Raw genomic sequence first — 21,323 nt, forward strand, 5'->3', positions numbered from 1 at the left:
TTGGCAGGAAATACATTATTTATTGTATTACTCTTGGCCTAGGAATAGTCCCTCAATTCAAATTAAATATACCCAACTGTTGTAGTAGTTTTTTCACACATAAATTCTTAGACACACATTCACTGTGTCACACTAAGGAGATAAAGACCTGTCTGATATGGAAACACAGAAGCTAAATTTACTCCCCCTGCCCTGTAAAGAAACACCCAAATCTGAGGTAAAAACCCAAATCTCTACTGACAGTAGTGATTAATGAGCTGATGTTGAAATGACTGATCTATTCTGAGACAAACACTCCACTGAGTCTCTTACTGAACCCCCATCACTGCAGCCTGTCTCAGTAGAGCTCACAGCTCTCAGATTTATTCCCAGATCAATCACAGCCTCAGGGAGGGCAGTGGGAAGGGTCTTATATCCTATTTACAGTGTAGAGACTGCAGCAGCAGAGTGGGGAAAAGACAAACAAACAAAGTACAGCTGCAGTATTCCTGGAAAAGCAATGCCAAAGAGGGAAGAAACATAAATGATGAAAAAGGCCACTAACTGTACAAAAAGAAAAACAATCTTAACCATGGAGAAAAACACAAAAATAATCCTTATATTGCAAAAAACCCTCACCTGACTTCCAAGGATTTAGCACCAGCTTTAAAGCCCTTTAAGAGAGATAGTGCTTCTCTTGTGCCTTCAGACAATCCTGACCAGACCTGCCTTCACTCCCCTTTTATACACTGCAGGGGCTGTATAGACTGAAACACACACTGAGACTGGGGAGCATATGGGGAAAAACATTCATGCCCAGATGAAAATAAACTTTTCTTACTTGATACATCCTCCTGTAAATCAGGATATATAAAAACATTGAAAAATGGGGTTTGTTGTATGTTCTGTGTTTTGGCCCAGTCTTACAAGACGTACGGTAATCTGAAAAAGGGCACTGCTGTTAGGAGACATACAGTAATTAAACAGGTACAGGCAGCAAAAATTGTCCCCAGGTACAAGAATGCGTTAACAGGGAGTAAAATCTAGTGTATGTCATTTTCAGATAGGAAACTGGTTTTTAAACATGGAATGGGAAGATATTTTTTTTAAAACCTAGAGTAAAAGAGAGAGAGACAGAGGACAACAAGCTGCAGGAGAGCCCAGAGTAAGAGAGAGAGACAGAGGACAACAGGCTGCAGGAGAGCCCAGAGTAAGAGAGAGAGACAGAGGACAACAAGCTGCAGGAGAGCCCAGAGTAAGAGAGAGAGAGACAGAGGACAACAAGCTGCAGGAGAGCCCAGAGTAAGAGAGAGAGAGACAGGGGACAACAAGCTGCAGGAGTGCCCAGAGTAAGAGAGAGAGAGACAGAGGACAACAAGCTGCAGGAGAGCCCAGAGTAAGAGATAGAGAGACAGGGGACAACAAGCTGCAGGAGAGCCCAGAGTAAGAGAGAGAGAGACAGGGGACAACAAGCTGCAGGAGAGCCCAGAGTAAGAGAGAGAGAGACAGAGGACAGCAAGCTGCAGGAGAGCCCAGAGTAAGAGATAGAGAGACAGGGGACAACAAGCTGCAGGAGAGCCCAGAGTAAGAGAGAGAGAGAGACAGGGGACAACAAGCTGCAGGAGAGCCCAGAGTAAGAGAGAGAGAGACAGAGGACAGCAAGCTGCAGGAGAGCCCAGAGTAAGAGAGAGACAGAGGACAACAAGCTGCAGGAGAGCCCAGAGTAAGAGAGAGAGACAGAGGACAGCAAGCTGCAGGAGAGCCCAGAGTAAGAGAGAGACAGAGGACAACAAGCTGCAGGAGAGCCCAGAGTAAGAGAGAGAGACAGAGGACAACAAGCTGTAGGAGAGCCCAGAGTAAGAGAGAGACAGAGGACAACAAGCTGCAGGAGAGCCCAGAGTAAGAGAGAGAGAGAGAGACAGTGTCACGTAGCAGTTCCTTCCGGGCCCTATGCGGACAACGCGATCCAGAATAGTGAAGATACACGAGGGAGAAAGTCATGCAGGAAAGGGTCAGGATACAGGGGGGCGTGTCCAAGGTGAGCTGGTGTACTGGGAAAGTGAGTCCGGGCGAACAAACATAGCCGAAGTCCAAACTGGTAATCCAAACGGGAGAGAAGAGTCCAAAGCCAGGAGATCAATCCAGGGGTTTAAACCATGAGCCGGGTCGGGACCGGCGGGGCAGGGGATCAGGAACAGAAAGTTAAAACCATAACGGAGCCAGACGCAGCAGGACCTCACGAAGCAGAGTTCAATGAGGAACCAGGAGTGAGGTCCGCGTCTGGCTTTTAAGGGGGAGCGGGAATAGGGAACAGGTGCAGACAATGGGAGGGAACGAGGAAGGGCTGGAGCGCCCTTAAGAGGAGGGGTTAGTGATCATGACAGACAGAGGACAACAAGCTGCAGGAGAGCCCGGAGTAAGAGAGAGAGACAGAGGACAACAAGCTGCAGGAGAGCCCAGAGTAAGAGTGAGACAGAGGACAACAAGCTGCAGGAGAGCCCAGAGTAAGAGAGAGAGAGAGACAGAGGACAACAAGCTGCAGGAGAGCCCAGAGTAAGAGAGAGACACAGAGGACAATGACCGACACCAACAGAAAGATTACAGCAGCTGAGAAATGAGCAGATACTGTTTTTTTATATTTTCTGTACTACAAAAGTTGAAGATGTTCCTGTCATTTTATTTAGGTATAACGGTCATGTACCCTAGGATTTGGACAGCTGATTGTTACTGGCTCTGCTCCTGATTCCTCCTGATATTTCACATTTATTCTCAAAATCCAGGGTTACAGGCTCTGCCATATTCAGCCTGAAGACCCTCATGAAGGAGTGACACTGACAAAGGAGTGAGCAGAGCTCACAGGACATGGCCTTTGGGTAGAACGAGTTCTGGAACACCTTCAGCCCCTCTGGAAGAATTTTCTACCGGCCACTAGGTGAAGATCTCTTAAGGATCCCAATGGGATTTCATGTACTACATTACAGACGTGACATTGAAATACATCATCTTTTTACCCACCAGGAACAACCAATTTACACTAAAGAGATCGTGTGGGACTGTATTCAATAAACTCTGAGACGAGGGCTTAAAACAGCCCCTGTGTCATCAACTGAAGACAGTCCTACCTGCAGCACTGCAGATCCACTGCCATTCTGAAACACAGAGATACAGACAGTGTTAATCACAGTCACACACTGGTAACAAAATGTCAATACAGTCAGTGCTGTCAGTCAGCAGAGTTTCACACAGTGTACATACGTGATTTAGGGATAGGAGCTCGCTTCACAGCATCTGCAGAGAGAGAGAGTAGATCTTTATTCTATTAAAGACCTTTATTGCTTCTTACCTGTTATTATACCAGAGTTTATCCTACAGTCTGCAGTCAGTTCAGTCCATTTCAGGATCCCCAGTCTCCACTGCAGTGTGGATCAGAGTGTCAGTGAGTGAGAGCAGCAGTGGCTGTAAGACTGGAGTCTCACTCAATAAGACTGAGCAGCACAAGGCAATAAGACACACAGACACATCACAGGACACCCTGGAGTCTGGTGCTTGAGCCATTGAGAGAGATAAGAAATAAACACAGTCTGCAGTCTCCAGCACTGAGGGATATTTCATATTTAAATAACCATCCATTGATACTGAATTCTGTTCATTGTTCAGTCAGATGAGTGAAAGTGTTGGCAATTCTCACATAGCCTGAGTGACCCGTCCCCACAGTGACCAGTATCACTGACTGAGATACAGAGATGTCTTGCTCACTGGTCACACTGCCTGATCTCTGGATATCAGCTGGACAGTGAGAGATGATCAGTCACACAACATGGTGAGTACATCTCCACACCAGGCCTGATCCAGGAAGACCGACACACATACAGTACCAGTCTGACACAGACAGGGGCCCAGCTGGCTGAACACAAGCAGTCAGAGCAGCTGTGTTGTTCCAGCTCTACAGACACAGGCAGGACCCCCGCAGTGTCAAGATACAGACTGTTCACTCAGGACAGGGGGCTGATGGCTTGTTGTCTTCTCTGTCTCTTTTTTATACTGAGCTTCAGTCTAAAATTATTCAGTAATTTCTGTTTTAGGGAATGAATATTCAGAAGGTCTTGTAAAGTGGCTCAAAATCAGCTACACTTCGGAATGAAGGTTCATAGTTATACACAGTGCACAGGAAAGTTACACACAGTACATTTTGGCTAAGAACAGTTTTTTTCTTTGCATGTTGCCAGCCTAGAGCTTTATAAAATTTAAAACACCAGAGAGCTTTATGACTAAAGAAGACAGTTTGAGACTACAGATCACTCACCCAGTTCTCTCTGAAGCAAGTTGTTCACTGAAAATAATAAAGACATTCATTAGATATTCTAGTGTACGACACAAGGCACAAAAATAATACTTTATACCGATCTGTTTAACTACAAAATATCAAAACAAAAGATTAATTTTTCTTCTATACACTGGCTAAAATATATTAAAATCTATTTTAAAAAATCAAAAGGCTTTTTGAATGTATACTTGAATTTTTGGAGTAGAGGGCTTTAAACTATTTCACAATGCAGCCGATACAGAACATTCAAAAAAATATTTACTTACCATTTAATGTCCATAGAATTTCCTGTTCTGTAAGAACCAAAAAGAGTCAGTAACACTGATACAGGCTCCTGCACTGACACAAGTATTTAAAGAATAAATAATAACACTAACACATTAGCCTGATATAATTAATATAATGCCATTCAGATTACCCCAGCGTTTCTCCACTGTAACAGTCAGCAACACTAATATAGGCTCCTGTACTGACACCAGTTTTAAAGAGTCACACTAATATAATAAAAAACACCTCCTTCTGTGGATCTGCTCAGCACTGATTATTCTCCTATCAGCTGATGAGGTGGTGATTTTCTCATCTTGAAATGAAAAAGATGAGTCCTTCTGTTTGTGAAGTGAAGTTCCTTTAAGATCTGCTGAGCTGAATCCTACTGTTTTACTGGAATGAGCTGTATCAGACAGACTGGAGTACATCCTGTCTTGACTGGTGTCTAGAGTGATGTGTTCAGTAGAGTGTGTGACCCTCATATACAAACAGCGGCTGAATCAGACAGGGTGTGTCGCAAGCACTTGACACAATCTCAACAACTCTTCCGAGCTCATCAGTACAACATTGAGCCATGAGGAGAATGAGGTCCAGTTCTGAAGTTCAGCCTCCTCTCCTCAGCTCACACTGTGACGTGTCTACTGGGATGTGCTCAGTAGAGTGTGTGACCCTGATATATTAACAGCAGCTGTATCAGACAGGCTGGAGAAGATCCTGTTCTGACTGGTGTCTAAAGAGGTGTGTTCAGTAGAGTGTGTGACCCTGATATATTAACAGCAGCTGTATCAGACAGGCTGGAGAAGATCCTGTACTGACTGGGGTCAAGAGTGATGTGTTCAGTAGACTGTGTGACCCTGATATATTAACAGCAGCTGTATCAGACAGGCTGGAAAAGATCCTGTTATTGACTGTAGTCCAGAGTGATGTGTTCAGTAGAGTGTGTGGACCCTGTCGTCACTCCTCCCAAAACACTGCCACACTCTTAACAGCTCTTCAGAGCTGACCAGTACTACACAGGTCACTGAGCAGAAAGAGCCCCAGTCCTGAGGAACAGCTCCTCTCCTCAGCTCACACTGTCTCTCGCTCTCTGGCACAGGCTGAGTGAGGTTCTCTAGAGCTTCCAGAGTGGGCTCACTGAGACAGAGCAAACCACAGCAGGGATCTTCTCTACTGGGCTCACTGGTAGTGATGAGTGTGTGTGCAGCTCGTGAGATGTGTGTATTTGGATTAAGAGAATTATTAAAATTTTAATTAATACACAATTTATTACAAGTTAAGATCGTGTCTTTAGGCCAGCATCTAAGAGAAGATTCAGTTGCATGAAAAGAGTTTTACAAATTGCTCAATATAATTGCTGAAATATAGAAATGTAGAGAGTGGATCTGGCCAAGTGTTAGAGTGTTTCCATAGGAACACTGAACACACTCTGTTCTGAAATCACCATAACCCCTAACCCACTCTTCTCCAAGGGGTAAGAGAAAGGATGGAGCCCAGCAGGAAGATTCTGGATGTGCTGGGCTGCTGTGAGTTTCCACACAGCTGAAAAGTTCAGATGTTCACTGTTGCTGATGAACAAGCTCCTGACAGCGTTAAGACTCACCTCCACTGGATAAACACTCACATCTGAAGAGAGAGAGGTGTTTTAACCCTGGAAGGAGTGGTTCTGTAACTGTAAGGAAAGCTGTTGTGGGCCAGTACTGGTTCTGACTGCATCCTGTATCCTACACTATAGATCTGCCAATATAGCCTACTCTGAGAAGATGATCTCCTCGGATCTTCAGTTCTGGGCATGGTATCTGTACACTGAATCCTGTTATCAAGAGTAGGTGTCCTTTGTTGCTGAAACACTGTCATATAGTGGGACTTTAAACCCATCCCTACACAAACATTCGCACACATGTCATATGTATATATAATGAGCACATACTGTCCATTCTTCTCCACTGGATCACCAGAAGTACTGATGCTGCTACAGTAACAGCTGCTGTTAGGAAGAGAGCCACCATCCATCCAGAGGGAGCCGGGAAATAGTCTCCTGGAAAACAGGAATATTATCCCACAGAAGCTGACCGATCAATAGCCGTGTGTTTTACTGTCAGCGTGAAATAATATTTATATTTAATTTACAACAAACAGCCATCTCGAATGTCCATTAAAGCACTCATTAGTGTAAAGCACACTGCAGTATGCAAACGTCTGGTCTGGTGTCCCGAATTTCACTGCTCAAACCAGATTTCTAGGCAGTACTGGTATTGCATTAGATGTTACTGAAACAGTGGCTTCATTTAAATGGCTTTTCTTTTTAGTATAATGATCATGTCTTGAAATTCTAACATTTATATGTTATATAAACTTAAGCACTGTAAAATATATACCAAGCTACCTGTTTAAACTGAAATGTGGCTTTACAGTGTTTTTTTTTTCTAAAAAAGGTGATAATATACCATGAATAAAGCCTGGATCAGACCTTCATTTTTTAAATCTGTCTGGTTTCACTGAAATTCTCAGAAAACGTGGAAATTTATGGAGTGACATCAAATAAATAAAAAAAATAAACTAATCAAAACAACAATTGCTGATACATTGTTGAGGAATTCCTCATACAGATATATACAGTACCTCAACAATAACAAGGAAAATTGCAATATTAATAAATTCAATGTATTGATCTAAACATAGTGGAGAGTGTACCAGTTATGATGATTCTGATGGTACACAGCAAAGATTAAATAAAATTAAATAAAATCATTTTCTCATTGATTTTATACAGAATTACAAAATTCTGTATACAGTATGTAATTAAAAAATGATCATTCTATTAGTGTTATACAGTATTGTGACATACAGTATCGTATTTGGAGTTGTGCATAAATATTGTACTTGATGAAGCTGTTGCTAGTACAGTGTTCAGTGTTATGCGATATGAACAGCACAGGAAAGCAATAATGGATTAATAATTTAAAAATAACATTTAAAATTCTGACAGCCACACCACACAGTGGTATTTTAAGGATTAAGAGCACCACCTAGGAGTTTACAGATTAGTGCAGTCCTGCATCAGAGTATTTAAAAAAATAAGAAAGCAATGCGCTGGAGTCCATGACACCACAGTAAACCTGACACCCCGTGTCTAGATGGCTGCTTGTGTAATGCAAACTGTTTTAAACAACAATAAAGTTAACTGCATTATCCCCTAAGTATCACGCTTACAGGCTGCATAGACAACAATCAGATTGAATAAATTTTAATCTTAAATTGTCAGGATGAATTAACACTTTATTACCTTAATAAATTAACACGTAGACACATTCAATACTTGTCATTAATTCATGAATACAAATTATGCGAGCATTACACAGCAGAGTATTAAGCTTTGAGTGATAATAGTTTCCTAGTGCAGGTTGTGCTCAGTGTGTGTTATATCCTGGGTGTATTATATCCTGGGTGTGTGTTATACCTCAGCTGTGTTGCAGGTGAGCTCCAGTGTTCGTGTTTAATACTCACTGGGTATGTGGAGCTGAGATCCCCAGTCTGGCTCAGGAAGAGCACTTCTCACCAGGCAGGAGAAGATGTTGGACTCCTGTTTGACTGGGATGTAGCTGCTGACACTGAGGAGCCCCTGACTGTCCGTGTCCACTGTGGGGGGCTGTGATGTCACCTCGTTTCCATCCCTGTCTGTCCAGATCACTGCAGGTTGAGGGAACCAGCCCTCTGATCTGCACAGCAGCTGGGCCTGATCTCCTCCAGGGGAGTGGAGAGACACTGAGGGCTGCGAGCCCAGGGCTGTGGATTCGACACAACAGGAGACATTTCACAGCTGATAAAAGCACATTGGAGTAAACGTAGCAGTCTTATTTTTTTGTCATCAGAGTACACAGAGAAATGATACTGTTTCAATACTCCAGTACGCCCCCCTGAGCACCAGATCAGAGCCGTCACTCCCCCCTGAGCACCAGATCACAGCTGTCACCCCCCCTGAGCACCAGATCACATCCCTCACCCCCCCTGAGCACCAGATCACATCCCTCACCCCCCCTGAGCACCAGATCACAGCCCTCGTGCCCCCTGAGCACCAGATCACAGCCCTCACGCCCCCCTGAGCACCAGATCACAGCCCTCACGCCCCCCTGAGCACCAGATCACAGCCCTCACGCCCCCTGAGCACCAGATCATAGCCCTCATGCCCCCTGAGCACCAGATCACAGCCCTCATGCCCCCTGAGCACCAGATCACATCCCTCATGCCCCCTGACCACCAGATCACAGCCCTCACGCCCCCTGAACAACAGATCACAGCCCTCACGCCCCCTGAACACCAGATCACAGCCCTCACGCCCCCTGAACACCAGATCACAGCCCTCATGCCCCCTGAACACCAGATCACAGCCCTCACGCCCCCTGAGCACCAGATCACAGCCCTCATGCCCCCTGAACACCAGATCACAGCCCTCACGCCCCCTGAACAACAGATCACAGCCCTCACGCCCCCTGAACACCAGATCACAGCCCTCACGCCCCCTGAACACCAGATCACAGCCCTCATGCCCCCTGAACACCAGATCACAGCCCTCACGCCCCCTGAACACCAGATCACAGCCCTCACGCCCCCTGAACACCAGATCACAGCCCTCATGCCCCCTGAACACCAGATCACAGCCCTCACGCCCCCTGAACACCAGATCACAGCCCTCATGCCCCCTGAACACCAGATCACAGCCCTCACGCCCCCTGAACACCAGATCACCGCCCTCACGCCCCCTGAACACCAGATCACAGCCCTCACGCCCCCTGAGCACCAGATCACAGCCCTCACGCCCCCTGAGCACCAGATCACAGCCCTCACGCCCCCCTGTCTGTCTTCCCATCCTGCTCCTGCTGTGTTTCCCTAGAAGTCTTATTCCAGTTACTTCCAGATTATACACATTGTGACAGGTGTGTGTTGTGTAGTGTAGTGTTATACTGTGTTGTGTAGTGTAGTGTTATACTGTGTTGTGTGGTTCTTTACACCACTCTGAGTTCTTTTATTTACTGTGATCCATCTGAAACTTGATGGCTTTTAGAAACGCCCTGTATGGAAACACACTGGGATTGAAAAACCAGCCGTCTGAAGTCTGTCATTATTAAGGAATCAGTTTGCTGCTGTGATTTCAATGTGTTACAATATGTTTATAACTGTTCTCACTGTGATTTGATGTGAATTAAATAACCTGTGCAGTTGTTCAATTCAGTTTTATCCAAGACTATTGTGTAAAAATAAAACCTGTATTAAATTTGTAGGTATTAACAGAATGTAAAATTATCTTTTTTGCCAAAGACCAATCCCGATATGTGAGAGTTTCTCTATGGGAGAAAATATAGACAGACAGTCACACCTCTAAAATGTATGGAAAAATCTTTCAAATTGACTCCGTATTAGGAAGCAATGTAACAGAATATGGATTTATATTTAACATACATGTCAATTTGTATTTGACTGTGAAATTATGAGTTCTCTTGACTAAGAGCAGCTGAGCTCAATACATCAGTTCTGTTAATTCATTGTTTTATGAATCATAACTCATCATGTGTAATTGCTCATTTTTACTGCTCATTGAAGTGATCAGTGATTTACCATAAATGTAATTCTGGGAGAAAGACACTCACCTCTCACACCCAGGTCAATAACAGCTTCATCGTCCATCTGTTCAGACTCTACAAAGCAACTGTACCGTCCATGGTCAGAGCGTCTCACATCTCTCAGTGTTAAAGACACATTGCCTCTGTGGAGCTCCTGCAGGAATAGACAAGCCCTGTCCCTGTAGGCGGGGTTCTGTCTAACAAGGTTATACTGGCCTGATTCATACAAACAAACAGGGTTATTGTAATCCTCTCTGAACCACCTGATCTCTAGATCCTCAGCACTGATGTCTGGTGAGAGGTAACAGGGCAGGACAGCGTCTTCACCAGGGGACACAACTACTGGAGCAGCTGGACCTCGAACCTGAAACCACTCTGAAAGAGAAAGAGCACAGCTGACATGAGTCTTCAACCTCAACACAGACAAACACTCTGAGACAAACTGTATATCATCACTGTCAGAATAAAGCAGAGCAGCTCAGGGACACACAGTGTTTTCTACAAACAGCCCATCACTGATTCAGACCCACATGTGACTGAGGAGCACTGAAGATCAGTGAGTCTCATCTCACCATCTGCTCCTCTTCTTCACACCAGTGTTTCCCAAACTGGGGTCTGGATCTCTCACCCAGGACCCTCAGATCCTCAGCTTCACTCCCTGATAGAAGAGCTGTGACTGTGTTCACTGAGGGTCTGTTACTCTGCAGTTACTCTGGGGTTCAATACTTCCCACACAATCTGAACCCATATACAAATGGGGCACATGGATTGTAGTCATGGATCTGACTGATTCATTGTTTTATTCAGGAGTTTTTTAAAAGACAAATTAAGATATTCTGCAATATATAGACACATAATCCAGAATGGAGATAAACTACAGGCAAGATCCAGTCAGTCTTCTTCTACGTGTCAGTTGTAACATCTCCCCATGTTTATCAACCACATGTTGTCCTGTGTGGTTTGGGTCACTCCAGGACTCCCTCTGTAAGTGATGAGTACCTGATGTAGCCAACATTAACTCCCACACTGAGGCACAGACTGGCAGAGAGGGTGAAGCAGCTCTCAGGTCAGCAGTGTGACTTGGCCATGATTGACACTGTCTCTGAGTCTGTCAGCTCATCCCACAGGTGCTCAGGGGTCTGATGACAGAGTGACTCAGTGGAGGACATTGATCCCAGACTGACACACAACATCATGAGCAGACGAAAGGCTGATGACAAGAACAGACTGTTCAGCCCATCAGTGCTCATCGCTGTCCTGCACTTTCACAGCACCAGGCTCAGATGTGAAAGTTCAGAGTCTGTGTCTCCACTGTGTGTCCTGGTGATGTGTTAATACCTCCCAGTGTCTGGTCACATGGGGCTCCAGTGCAGCTGATTGACCTAGTTTAGGGCTCCTGAGATAAAGACTGGGACATGATTGGGGGTTTGTGTGGGATTAGAAAACATTATACAATTGATGTTATTTTTATGTAAAATATGAAATTCTTATTTTTGTATGTATTTTCAACACCCAAGAAAAGAAAGATTCTGAATACAGAAACCCAAGACCTGAGAGCAGAAATCTGGAACCCTGATCCAGTGGTGTCTTCCTGCAGCCGCCTGCCTTCAGTGTCACAGATCCTTCCCTCTGTCTGCTATCATCCAGTCACAGCACCATTCCTTCTCAGCTGTCCTCCCCATATTATAACCTAACTCCTCCTTTTCCTGCACCTGCCCTCCTACCTCCTTCCTTTATGACATTCTGTCTGGTTCATTCCTGTATTTTCTAACATGTTCAATATACTCAGTCCTACCTGTAAACAGTAAGCAGGCATCCTGTTCCCTGAAGTCCGACACAGCTTACTGGTAGTCCAGATTTTCCAGCTCCCTCAAGTCTCATAATCCTCTGCTCCAAATTCACAGCTTCTCATTCCAAGGACTCATTCCTCTGGAAGGCCCCTCCTCTCCCTACACTCCCTACATGCCTTGATGCTCATCCTGCCTCCTGTTCCCCTCTTACTGCAGGAACACATTAAACAAGGTGCAGACATGAATCTGGTCTGTCTCCTCATTCACTCTACTCGCTCCTCCCAATCCAGAAAAGCTCACTGCAGCCTCTGTCTGCTCTTGTACTGAACCACACTGTTCCCAGTGTGTCAAGATCCTTATCTTCTGTGATCTCCATTTCAAACACTGGAGTTCAGCTCACTGTGGATAAAACATCTGTTCCTCCTGCAATCACTGAATTCCTTGAAATTCCTCAGTTCAGAAGATTTCTGTCTCCTTCCTTCACCAGTAAGCTTGACTGCATTCAGTTGCATCTTTCTACAGATTTTTCCACTAGGTGTGGCACAACTCTTGTCACTCTTGTCTTTGCTGGGTCAACTCAACAATTTGATTAAAATCATTCCTTGAGAAAAAGCATCCATGAGCATTGTCTAGATCTCATCTCATCAGATTACATCAGCATGTAATCCTCCTGTCAATATGATGAAAATTGTTCTTGTGTTTCCATGTGCACTGTCGAGATCTCATCTCTTTAGATATCTCATAACATCAGCATGTAATCCTCACTTCAAATTGGAAAGTAAAGCTTCAGCTCTGGTAGTTATCTTTGGAAATCTAGAACGGGCTGTCAGTCTTATAAAATGTGTTTCAATCATCTCCCACACACCTTCAGCTTTCTATATACTCAGCTCCTGTCATCTCCTTCAGAGTCTGTCATCAAGGTCACTGGTTCTCAGCACCCTGGTCCTCAGACCCTTTTCCTCTCTCTCCCCTCCTGTATAGTCTTCCTCCTGTGTCTGATTATCATGCTTATTTGTCTGGGGGCTTGATAAACCAATTAATCTTCATTCATTCAGATAAACCTTCCTCCTTAATCAAACTGTGACTGATTGTCATGGCCTCTTCTCCTGATGCTACGTCTGGATAAAACAATCAGTCCTCATTCAGATAGACCTGCAGCTGTCTGTGTCATCAATAAGGAAGTTTGTTCTCCCTGCTTGTTATGTAAGACCTCCATCTCCATCAGTTTCTCAATGTTCCAGCTCCTCAAATCCAGGACCCAGGACACTTCAAGATAATCTCCCAGTGATTCTCTTTCCAATAAAGAGAAAGGCTTCCTGGTGTCTTGTTGCTTCTTTCTCTTAGCTTCATGAAGTTTTAACTAAATCTGTATTTTAGGTAGAACAAATCTCTGGCTGCTCTTGTCACACTGGTACAGCCTCCTCAGTAACAGGTCGGCAACCCGTCACCTCATGACACACCTACAATTCCAGGCCTTTCCTATCACAGCACTACTATGATAACTTAATACTCCCGAATGTTCTTACCGAAGATGAAAGAAGTGATGAAACAACAGATTTTAAGAGTTACAATTCTGTGTTATCAACTTCAGAAATCTGATTATTGGAAACTACTGAAATTTTCAGTCATCCGTGTGAAATAAAGGTTCCAGTAAGGTTATGCATTAAAACACCAATAACAGTCTCTCTGTACCTGATCGTGAGACACAGGACTGGTGGAGAAACAGCAGAGTCACAAAGAGCCACTGTGACTGGTCAGACTCCATCTCTGAAAGAAAGAAACACTCTGAAGGAAAACACACATATGAGTTTCATTTTATCTTTAAAATAAAGGAAACCTCTGACAGAGATTAAATGTCTCTAAAACATGGAGACAGTAAACTTAACTGAAATACACACTCACCCTGTCTTGTAACTGTGCAATGTTCCCATTAACAGAAGCACTGATCATGCCGACTTTTTCATTGAAATCTATGTCCAGAGCAAAAGTACTTCCTGCAGTGAGAAGTTCCTCTCAATCTTAGTCCTGACCTGACTGTTCACTCACACACTGCTGTACCTGATTGATCTCACTGTCACTCCAGCACACAGCAGCTTCAGTCCTGACCTGACTGTTCACTCACACACTGCTGTACCTGACTGATCTCACTGTCACTCCAGCACACAGCAGCTTCAGTCCTGACCTGACTGTTCACTCACACACTGCTGTACCTGACTGATCTCACTGTCACTCCAGCACACAGCAGCTTCAGTCCTGACCAGACTGTTCACTCACACACTGCTGTACCTGACTGATCTCACTGTCACTCCAGCACACAGCAGCTTCAGTCCTGACCTGACTGTTCACTCACACACTGCTGTACCTGACTGATCTCACTGTCACTCCAGCACACAGCAGCTTCAGTCCTGACCTGACTGTTCACTCACACACTGCTGGATCTGACTGATCTCACTGTCACCTTTTACAGATGGACAATAACATACCAGATTCACACTCATCTTTTTCTATACATACATTGTCATTGATCTCTGCAGTACTAAACACATCATACTGAATTAAATCTACAAGGTTCAGAAATATATCATGTTTCTTGTCTTCTTACACAGCTAGACAATAACAAAGCAGATTTACTCTCACCTGTTTTTATATAAACAGTATGTTTACAGTATTAATTACAATCCAGATTCAGAGCGAACTTTTTTGTCTTTGCAGTGTTGAGAGATGTTGTTCTGAGAGAGAGAAACGCCATTCAACTACAGGAAACACAACGTGAAAGAAAAACCTTCAGCAGGAGCCATGAAATTTATTGTTTGCCTGTTAGATCAAATGCGGCGCAAATCCAGTGAAAACAGTGATATCATGCACTTTCAGATTCACATTAATAATTACAGTGAAAATACAGTGAAAACTGTGATATTATACACCTTCAGATACACATTAATAATTAATCTGTCGTTTGAATATCTGTACGGTCTGACTGCTACAGGACAGGCCTCACCCTACAGCACACTGTGCTGTTAACTGATGTGAGAATGACAGGATACTTACAGGCTGGATACTCTGATCATACCGGTCTGAGCTCCACTTTCTATTGTTCAGAAAGAAATATGTGATTCTCTGATGCCTTTTTATGATTAGATTTGAAAATCAGCTCGCTCTTTATCGCAGTAATGAACTAGTTGCACTTTCACTTCCTGCTGTAACACACAAAGGCAGGAGAGGATTCTGGGAAACTGGGCAGTGGCTTCAGGGTGTGTTGTTGTGATCATGCAGCTCGAGCACAGATCAGTGTTCAAGAACGCAGGAGCTCTGGGACTTTCCTGTGAAACAGATATATCAAGCTGAAGCCCAGCTCCTCTTGTCCACAGGCTGCAGGATGTGGCTCTTCTCTCTCTTAAAGGAGAAGTTCAGCTCCTGATTACCTGCCTGTGAGGCAGTGAGATCCTGAGTGAGGGAAAGGAGCTGTCAGGATAAGATGTGTGTAGAATTAGCCTCCTCCTGACCTCCTGGGAGAAAAGAGATTTGTCCAGAGTCCAGTCTGGAAGGAGAGCGTGTGAGAGCTCCAGTAGAGATCTTGTCTCTAGTGATGATGAGGCAGGTTTACAGGCCTGTGGGCTCTGCAAGTGAGGGGTGCTTGAGAACAGAAGGGGCTCACAGGTGCTGGACAGGGGGGCTGTGTGCTAGTTCCTTTGCCAGGTTCAATGGTGATGAAGGAACAACCAGCTGCACCAGGGCTGACTGGAGGCGTCAGCACCTGGAGGAGTGGAGCACCGCTGGGTGGGGTAGAGTGTACCTGTCACCATCGTCATCCCTCCTCTAGAGGGCGCTCTGGCCCTTTTGTGTTGAGTTCATTATCACATTCCCCTGCCCGTCTTGTTTCTTTATTTAAACCCGGTGCTCCAGAAGCTCAGGGCTCTGCATTGGAAGACTGATGCCCGGAGGCCCTCCTACCATCAAGTCACCCTACGTCCGTGGCTTGAGGGCACAGGCTTCCTGACGCCGTCCAGACCAGCTGAGTCCGGGGCTCGGAGCGCCTGGCCTTGTCACTCCATTTTTAATCTCCTTGTTCCATGTCCCTGTTCCTGCTTTTAATCGTCTTGTCTTGGATGGATTCCCTGGTTTTGGATTTTGGACTGCGCCCGGATTTCCTACATTGGACTGTTCCCTGGACGCCTGCGCTCCCCCCTTGCATCTGATCACCATCAGCACCGCCCCCTGTTCGCCATCCCTTCTCTTCCTGACTGTGTTTTCCCCGTAGCCCTTTTCCAGTCACTTCCAGATTATACCGTCTGCACAGGGTCCTAAACTACACATCCTTACAGTACCTGCCCCACACAGCTGAGAGAGAGGAGTCCTGATGGCACAGGGGGAACCCAAGTGCTCCCTGGGGCTGAACACCAGCAGACTGAGGGGTGTCTCTAAACAGCAAAGCAGCTGTCATATATAAAGATCTGCTGGGAAAGGTAGTGAAGAGAGCTGTTTGAGGACTGTGACCATGATTTAGGTGTCAAAATTAGAGAAAAGATCAGGAAAGGAATAAAATAAACTGTTTCAAAGTCTAAGCATCTCTTTGAGGTGAAGAGGATCAACCAGATAGAGGAGAGAACCAGACACTGCCTGGATCAGACTGTCCCTCCACACTGAGCTCACAGACAAGGAGCACACCGTGAGGACGACAGACACAGGAAGAGTTAGAGGACAGTGGCTGAGATTGGAGGATGTTGTCTGTGGCTCAACAATATTCCAGACACTCCACAGTGGGGCTTGAATGGATCTGAAAAAAGACATGTCTAAAATCCTGCATGGAGATTTCAGGAAGCACATCAGTGATTCTGGGAAACAAACATGGTAGAAGGTGTTAGATTAGACCTGATTGCAACTTCCTTGAGTAAATGCTGAGTGTTACAGTACGTCTGACACAGACCCATCACAGCAGATCTCCTGTCAGCTCTGTCTCTGCAGATAAGCAGGGTGGGGACAGCATCATGCAGTGGGGCTGCTTCTCAACAGAGACTGTAGAGCTCGTTAGGATTGCAGGTATAATGGACAGAGCAAAGTACAGGCAAATACAGTAGGAAAACATGTTCCAGTCTGCTAATGACTTAAAGCCACAAATCACCTTTCAGCAGGACAATCACCCAAAGTACAAGGTCAAACTACCCTGGAGTGGATGAAGAATAAGGAAGTTAATATCCGTGAGTGTCCCAGTCAAAGTCCTGACTTGAATCCTATTGGGAAGCTGTGGAAAGACTTGAAAATAAATGATCTCTCATCAACTTGAGGGAGCTTGAAGAAATCTGACAAGAATAATGGACAAAAACTACACCAGACCTTTCCAAAAAGACATTTCTCTCTTTAGTTTTTGACTAATATTTCCTGTATCTTATCTTACATTTGGAAGCCTTCAGTTTGAGCATTTTGGTTTTAAATAAAATGTGAAGTTTGAAAAGTGTGAATATATCAGAGTGTAATTTCACAATATGGTACACAGATGTCTGCAGTAAGACAGTAAGACACTGTTCTGTTCACAATAATAATTAATAATTAATAACTGCTTACACTTATATAGCGCTTTTCTGGACACTCCACTCAAAGCGCTTTACAGGTAATGGGGTCTCCCCTCCACCACCACCAATGTGCAGCCCCACCTGGATGATGGGACGGCAGCCATAGTGCACCAGAACGCTCACAACACATCAGCTATCAGTGGGGAGGAGAGCAGAGAGTAATGAAGCCAATTCATAGAGAGAGATTATTATTAGGAGGCCATGATTGGTAAGGGCCAATGGGAAACTTGGCCAGGACGCTGGGGTTACACCCCTACTCTTTTCGAGAAACGCCCTGGGATTTTTAATGACCACAGAGAGTCAGGACCTCGGTTTTACGTCTCATCCGAAGGACGGCACCTGTTTACAGTATAGTGTCCCCATCACTATACTGGGGCATTAGGACCCACGTGGACCACAGTGTGAGCAACCCCTGCTGGCCCCACTAACACCTCTTCCAGCAGCAACCTTAGTTTTTCCCAGGAGGTACTGACCAGGCTCACACCTGCTGAGCTTCAGTGGGTTGCCAGTTGTGAGTTGCAGGGTGATATGGCTGCTGGCAAATAACACAAGTCCAGCCTACATTAGCACTAAGAAAACCTGATTCTTCATTATATATCCTGTACAAAGATTCAGAAAAGTCTTTAGGGGTCTACTGTGAGGATTCATGATTCTCCTCAAAGCTGAGCTGTGTGATCACTGGTTCAGTTCTGGATCATTTCCCTGTGGTGTCACACAGGCTGAGCCCTGTCCAGTGTAGAGTCAGTGGGCTCCCAGGTGTTTTCAGGCATGTGAAGTTTTCTCCTCTCCTCTCTTTGGTGCTGATGCTCTGCTATGGGATAATGCTGTCTGTGACATTTTTATCACTGCAGTCTATCCCAGCACGCAATGAGCACAAGATAGGATACACTCTTGACAGGACACTAATTCATAACACACTGAGTCTTAACACAATTATAACTTCCAGAGGTACTGTATAAAAAGCCTGTACATCTTGTTTCCTGCCTGCAGTATGTCCTCTCTACCTGGCTCACAATGTGTGCAAGAACACATCTGTCCTTTGTGAGACTGAGGGACACTCTGACTGTGTTACTGCTGTACACTACACAGTCACAAAGAAGAAAAGAGCACATTGTCACAACTATTGTAAGTAACTACTGAGAAATCTAGATGCAATAGGTAACACATGGCTATATGGCCAGCAGCCAAATCACCCTGCAACTCTCAACTGGTAACCTACTGGAACTCAGCAGGTGTGAGCCTGGTCAGTACCTGGATGGGAGACCTCCTGGGAAAACTAAGGTTGCTGCTGGAAGAGGTGTTAGTGGGGCCACCAGGAGGCACTCATCCTGTGGTCTGTGTGGGTCATAATGCCCCAGTATAGTGACAGGGACACTGTGCTGTCCTTTGGATGAGACGTAAAACTGAGGTCCTGACTCTCTGTGGTCATTAAAAATCCCAGGGCATTTCACGAAAAGAGTAGGGGTGTTACCCAGGTGTCCTGGCCAAATTTCCTTCTGGCCTTTACCAAACATGGCCTCCTAATAATCCCCATCTCTGAACTGGCTTCATCACTCTGCTCTCCTCCCCACTGATAGCTGATGTGTGATGAGCGTTCCGGTGCACTATGGCTGCCGTCGCATCATCTAGGTGGGGGGGACACACTGGTGGTGGTGGAGGGGAGTACCCATTACCTGTAAAGAGCTTTGAGTGGAGTGTCCAGAAAAGCGCTATATAAGTGTAAGCAATTAGTATTATTATTATTATTATTATTATTGTCAACAGTTTCCAGTTCTCAGGAGCTTCAACAAAACAAAGAGATGTTTGCTGAGATTCAGGGGTGATCAAAGCAATAATAAAAATAAAGTTTACCTTGGTTAATTAAGTTCTAGGTAAATGATTTAGGCCTGTTACGCCTGTGATCTGTGTGTTTTTTTTATGTTCTACACTGCTGACCCTTGATTGTTCTCCCTCCCTCATTGGCCCACTATTACACCACTGTTCTGTATGACAATTAGCTTCTCAGCCATTCAGAGTGCATTTTATTCACTATATAACATGGAGGTTTTCTGAAGGAAGAGGCCTTTTGTTTGACTTCGGTCCTGTTTGGTTTTGGTTATTGCTTTGGCTTTGTTGGTTTGTTGGTTTGTTGGTTTGTTGGTTTGTTGGTTTGTTGGTTTGTTGGTTTGTTGGTTTGTTGGTTTGTTGGTTTGTTGGTTTGTTGGTTTGTTGGTTTGTTGGTTTGTTGGTTGTGTTTGTACAGCTTCGGTTTTGTTGGTTTCTTTGTACTTTTGTTTGTTTGTGTTTTTATCCTTGTTTTGCCATTACCTTGCTCTAACGTATTACATGTTCAACCTTTGTGTTCTTTTGTACCCTGTTCCTGTTGATTACTCTCGTTTTCCCTTATTTGTATTCCTAGTTCACTTGTTTTGTGTGAACTTTTGTATATAAGGTTAGTTTAGGTTGCTGGGTACATTCTACACACTTAGTTGTTTTTGATTTAGTAACACTAGTTTAGTACGATGAGTGCCGTTTGTCTTGTAAGGTTTTGGGTAGTCAGTGGAGGTTAGCTAGGGTGTTGAAGATGCTGGAGACCGTGTGTTTCGGGTTTTCTTTTGCAGTCAGGTTAGCTTTCCCTCACTTTCCTAGCCAGCTTCATTTTGTTTATTTTCTTTTCCTTTGGCACAACTCTAGTTCCTTACCCCTGTGTGTTATTGTGTCTTACCAGTCACTTATTCAAATTAAAATCATCACTTTTGCACTCACCTTTGTTATCACGCTTCCTAGTCCCTCACCAGAACCCACCTGTTTCCAAAAGCATTATCCTAAGTGTTACAGCCCTTTACCACTAGACACTTGGGGTCGTAACAGTGCCTATCAAGAGTTCAGAAACAGGGTATAAAAACAAGCAGAAGAGAGGAAGACAAGAGGGGCAGGAGCACAGCAAGGCAGAAGATCACCAGGAAAGAACAGGCCGGAGTTCAGTATTTGAATCCTATTAAGAGAGCTTGCTATCCTGAGGTTTTTATGGAGCTCTGATTTCCTGTGTAAATCCTTTGGTTAAAAGAGGCCTCTCCTGGCTAGTGTTAGTGTTAGTATGAAGAGGGAGATTTGTTCCCTTTCTGACACAGCTTGACAGTACTCTTCACTTCGATCTTTCTCCTCAGCTTCAAATTCACAAACCAGCAGATCAGGAGAAAGAAAAGACTGGTAAAACATTTTAACAAATTGTCAACCTTAAATTGCTTAAGCTTCCTTAAGAAACATAGTTGCTGTTGTCCTTTTTTGAAATTTTAACTTGCAGTTCAGCCCTTCCACTGATTCTCCCCTGATGCAGGTTCGAGTGGGGTTTGAGGGATCTTCCTGAAAGCGATTGAAAGCTCCTCCCACTGAACTGTGACCAGCCAATCGTTCTGCTCTGAACTGGCTGAATACATCTGTCACTCATGTGTCTTCTGCTCTCTGATTAGCCTGCCAGTCTGTCAATCACCAGGACTCCCTGTTACATAATTGTAGTTGTAGATTATTGTGTCTTCCACTTTATCAAATGACTCTCTCTGAAAATCAACTCTCATACTCAACTGCTCTAGAAAACTTTTGTTTCTCAACAGGTGAATCTACCTTTTACCACACAGTACAAAACCTCCAAGCACACAATTAACAGGAAAGTGTGGAGTGAAATTGGTAACATATGTTACTGACAAGAGCCCAGCCCAGCTTCCTGAGAGAGTGAACAGCACTCAAGAGCAACACTGAAGCTCAGAGTGAAGATCCTCAGTTCAACACTATCAACAAAAATATA

At 44.6% G+C, this 21,323-nt stretch overlaps 1 protein-coding gene across 4 annotated transcripts in view; it reads right to left on the reverse strand.

The window, feature by feature from the left end:
- LOC107076098 (butyrophilin subfamily 1 member A1-like) overlaps positions 1-21,323 on the reverse strand; it is a 244,514-nt gene that overhangs the window by 50,965 nt on the left and 172,226 nt on the right. Inside the window, exons 1-10 of one of the 4 annotated variants that reach the window (XM_069187894.1) lie at positions 15,024-15,299; positions 14,613-14,728; positions 13,668-13,742; positions 10,213-10,560; positions 8,075-8,353; positions 6,498-6,605; positions 4,570-4,596; positions 4,283-4,309; positions 3,235-3,267; positions 3,102-3,128 (exon numbers count right to left, since the gene is read on the reverse strand). In XM_069187894.1, coding sequence (XP_069043995.1) covers positions 3,102-3,128; positions 3,235-3,267; positions 4,283-4,309; positions 4,570-4,596; positions 6,498-6,605; positions 8,075-8,353; positions 10,213-10,560; positions 13,668-13,740 — 922 coding nt within the window. In that variant the 5' untranslated portion in view covers positions 13,741-13,742; positions 14,613-14,728; positions 15,024-15,299. Of the gene's footprint in view, positions 1-3,101; positions 3,129-3,234; positions 3,268-4,282; positions 4,310-4,569; positions 4,597-6,497; positions 6,606-8,074; positions 8,354-10,212; positions 10,561-13,667; positions 13,743-14,612; positions 14,729-15,023; positions 15,304-21,323 lie in introns of those variants that run through there. The other 3 variants (XM_069187891.1, XM_069187892.1, XM_069187893.1) reach the window with 3 other exon arrangements.

This window comes from Lepisosteus oculatus, chromosome 4 (genome assembly GCF_040954835.1).
Source record: "Lepisosteus oculatus isolate fLepOcu1 chromosome 4, fLepOcu1.hap2, whole genome shotgun sequence".
NCBI lineage: Eukaryota > Metazoa > Chordata > Actinopteri > Semionotiformes > Lepisosteidae > Lepisosteus > Lepisosteus oculatus.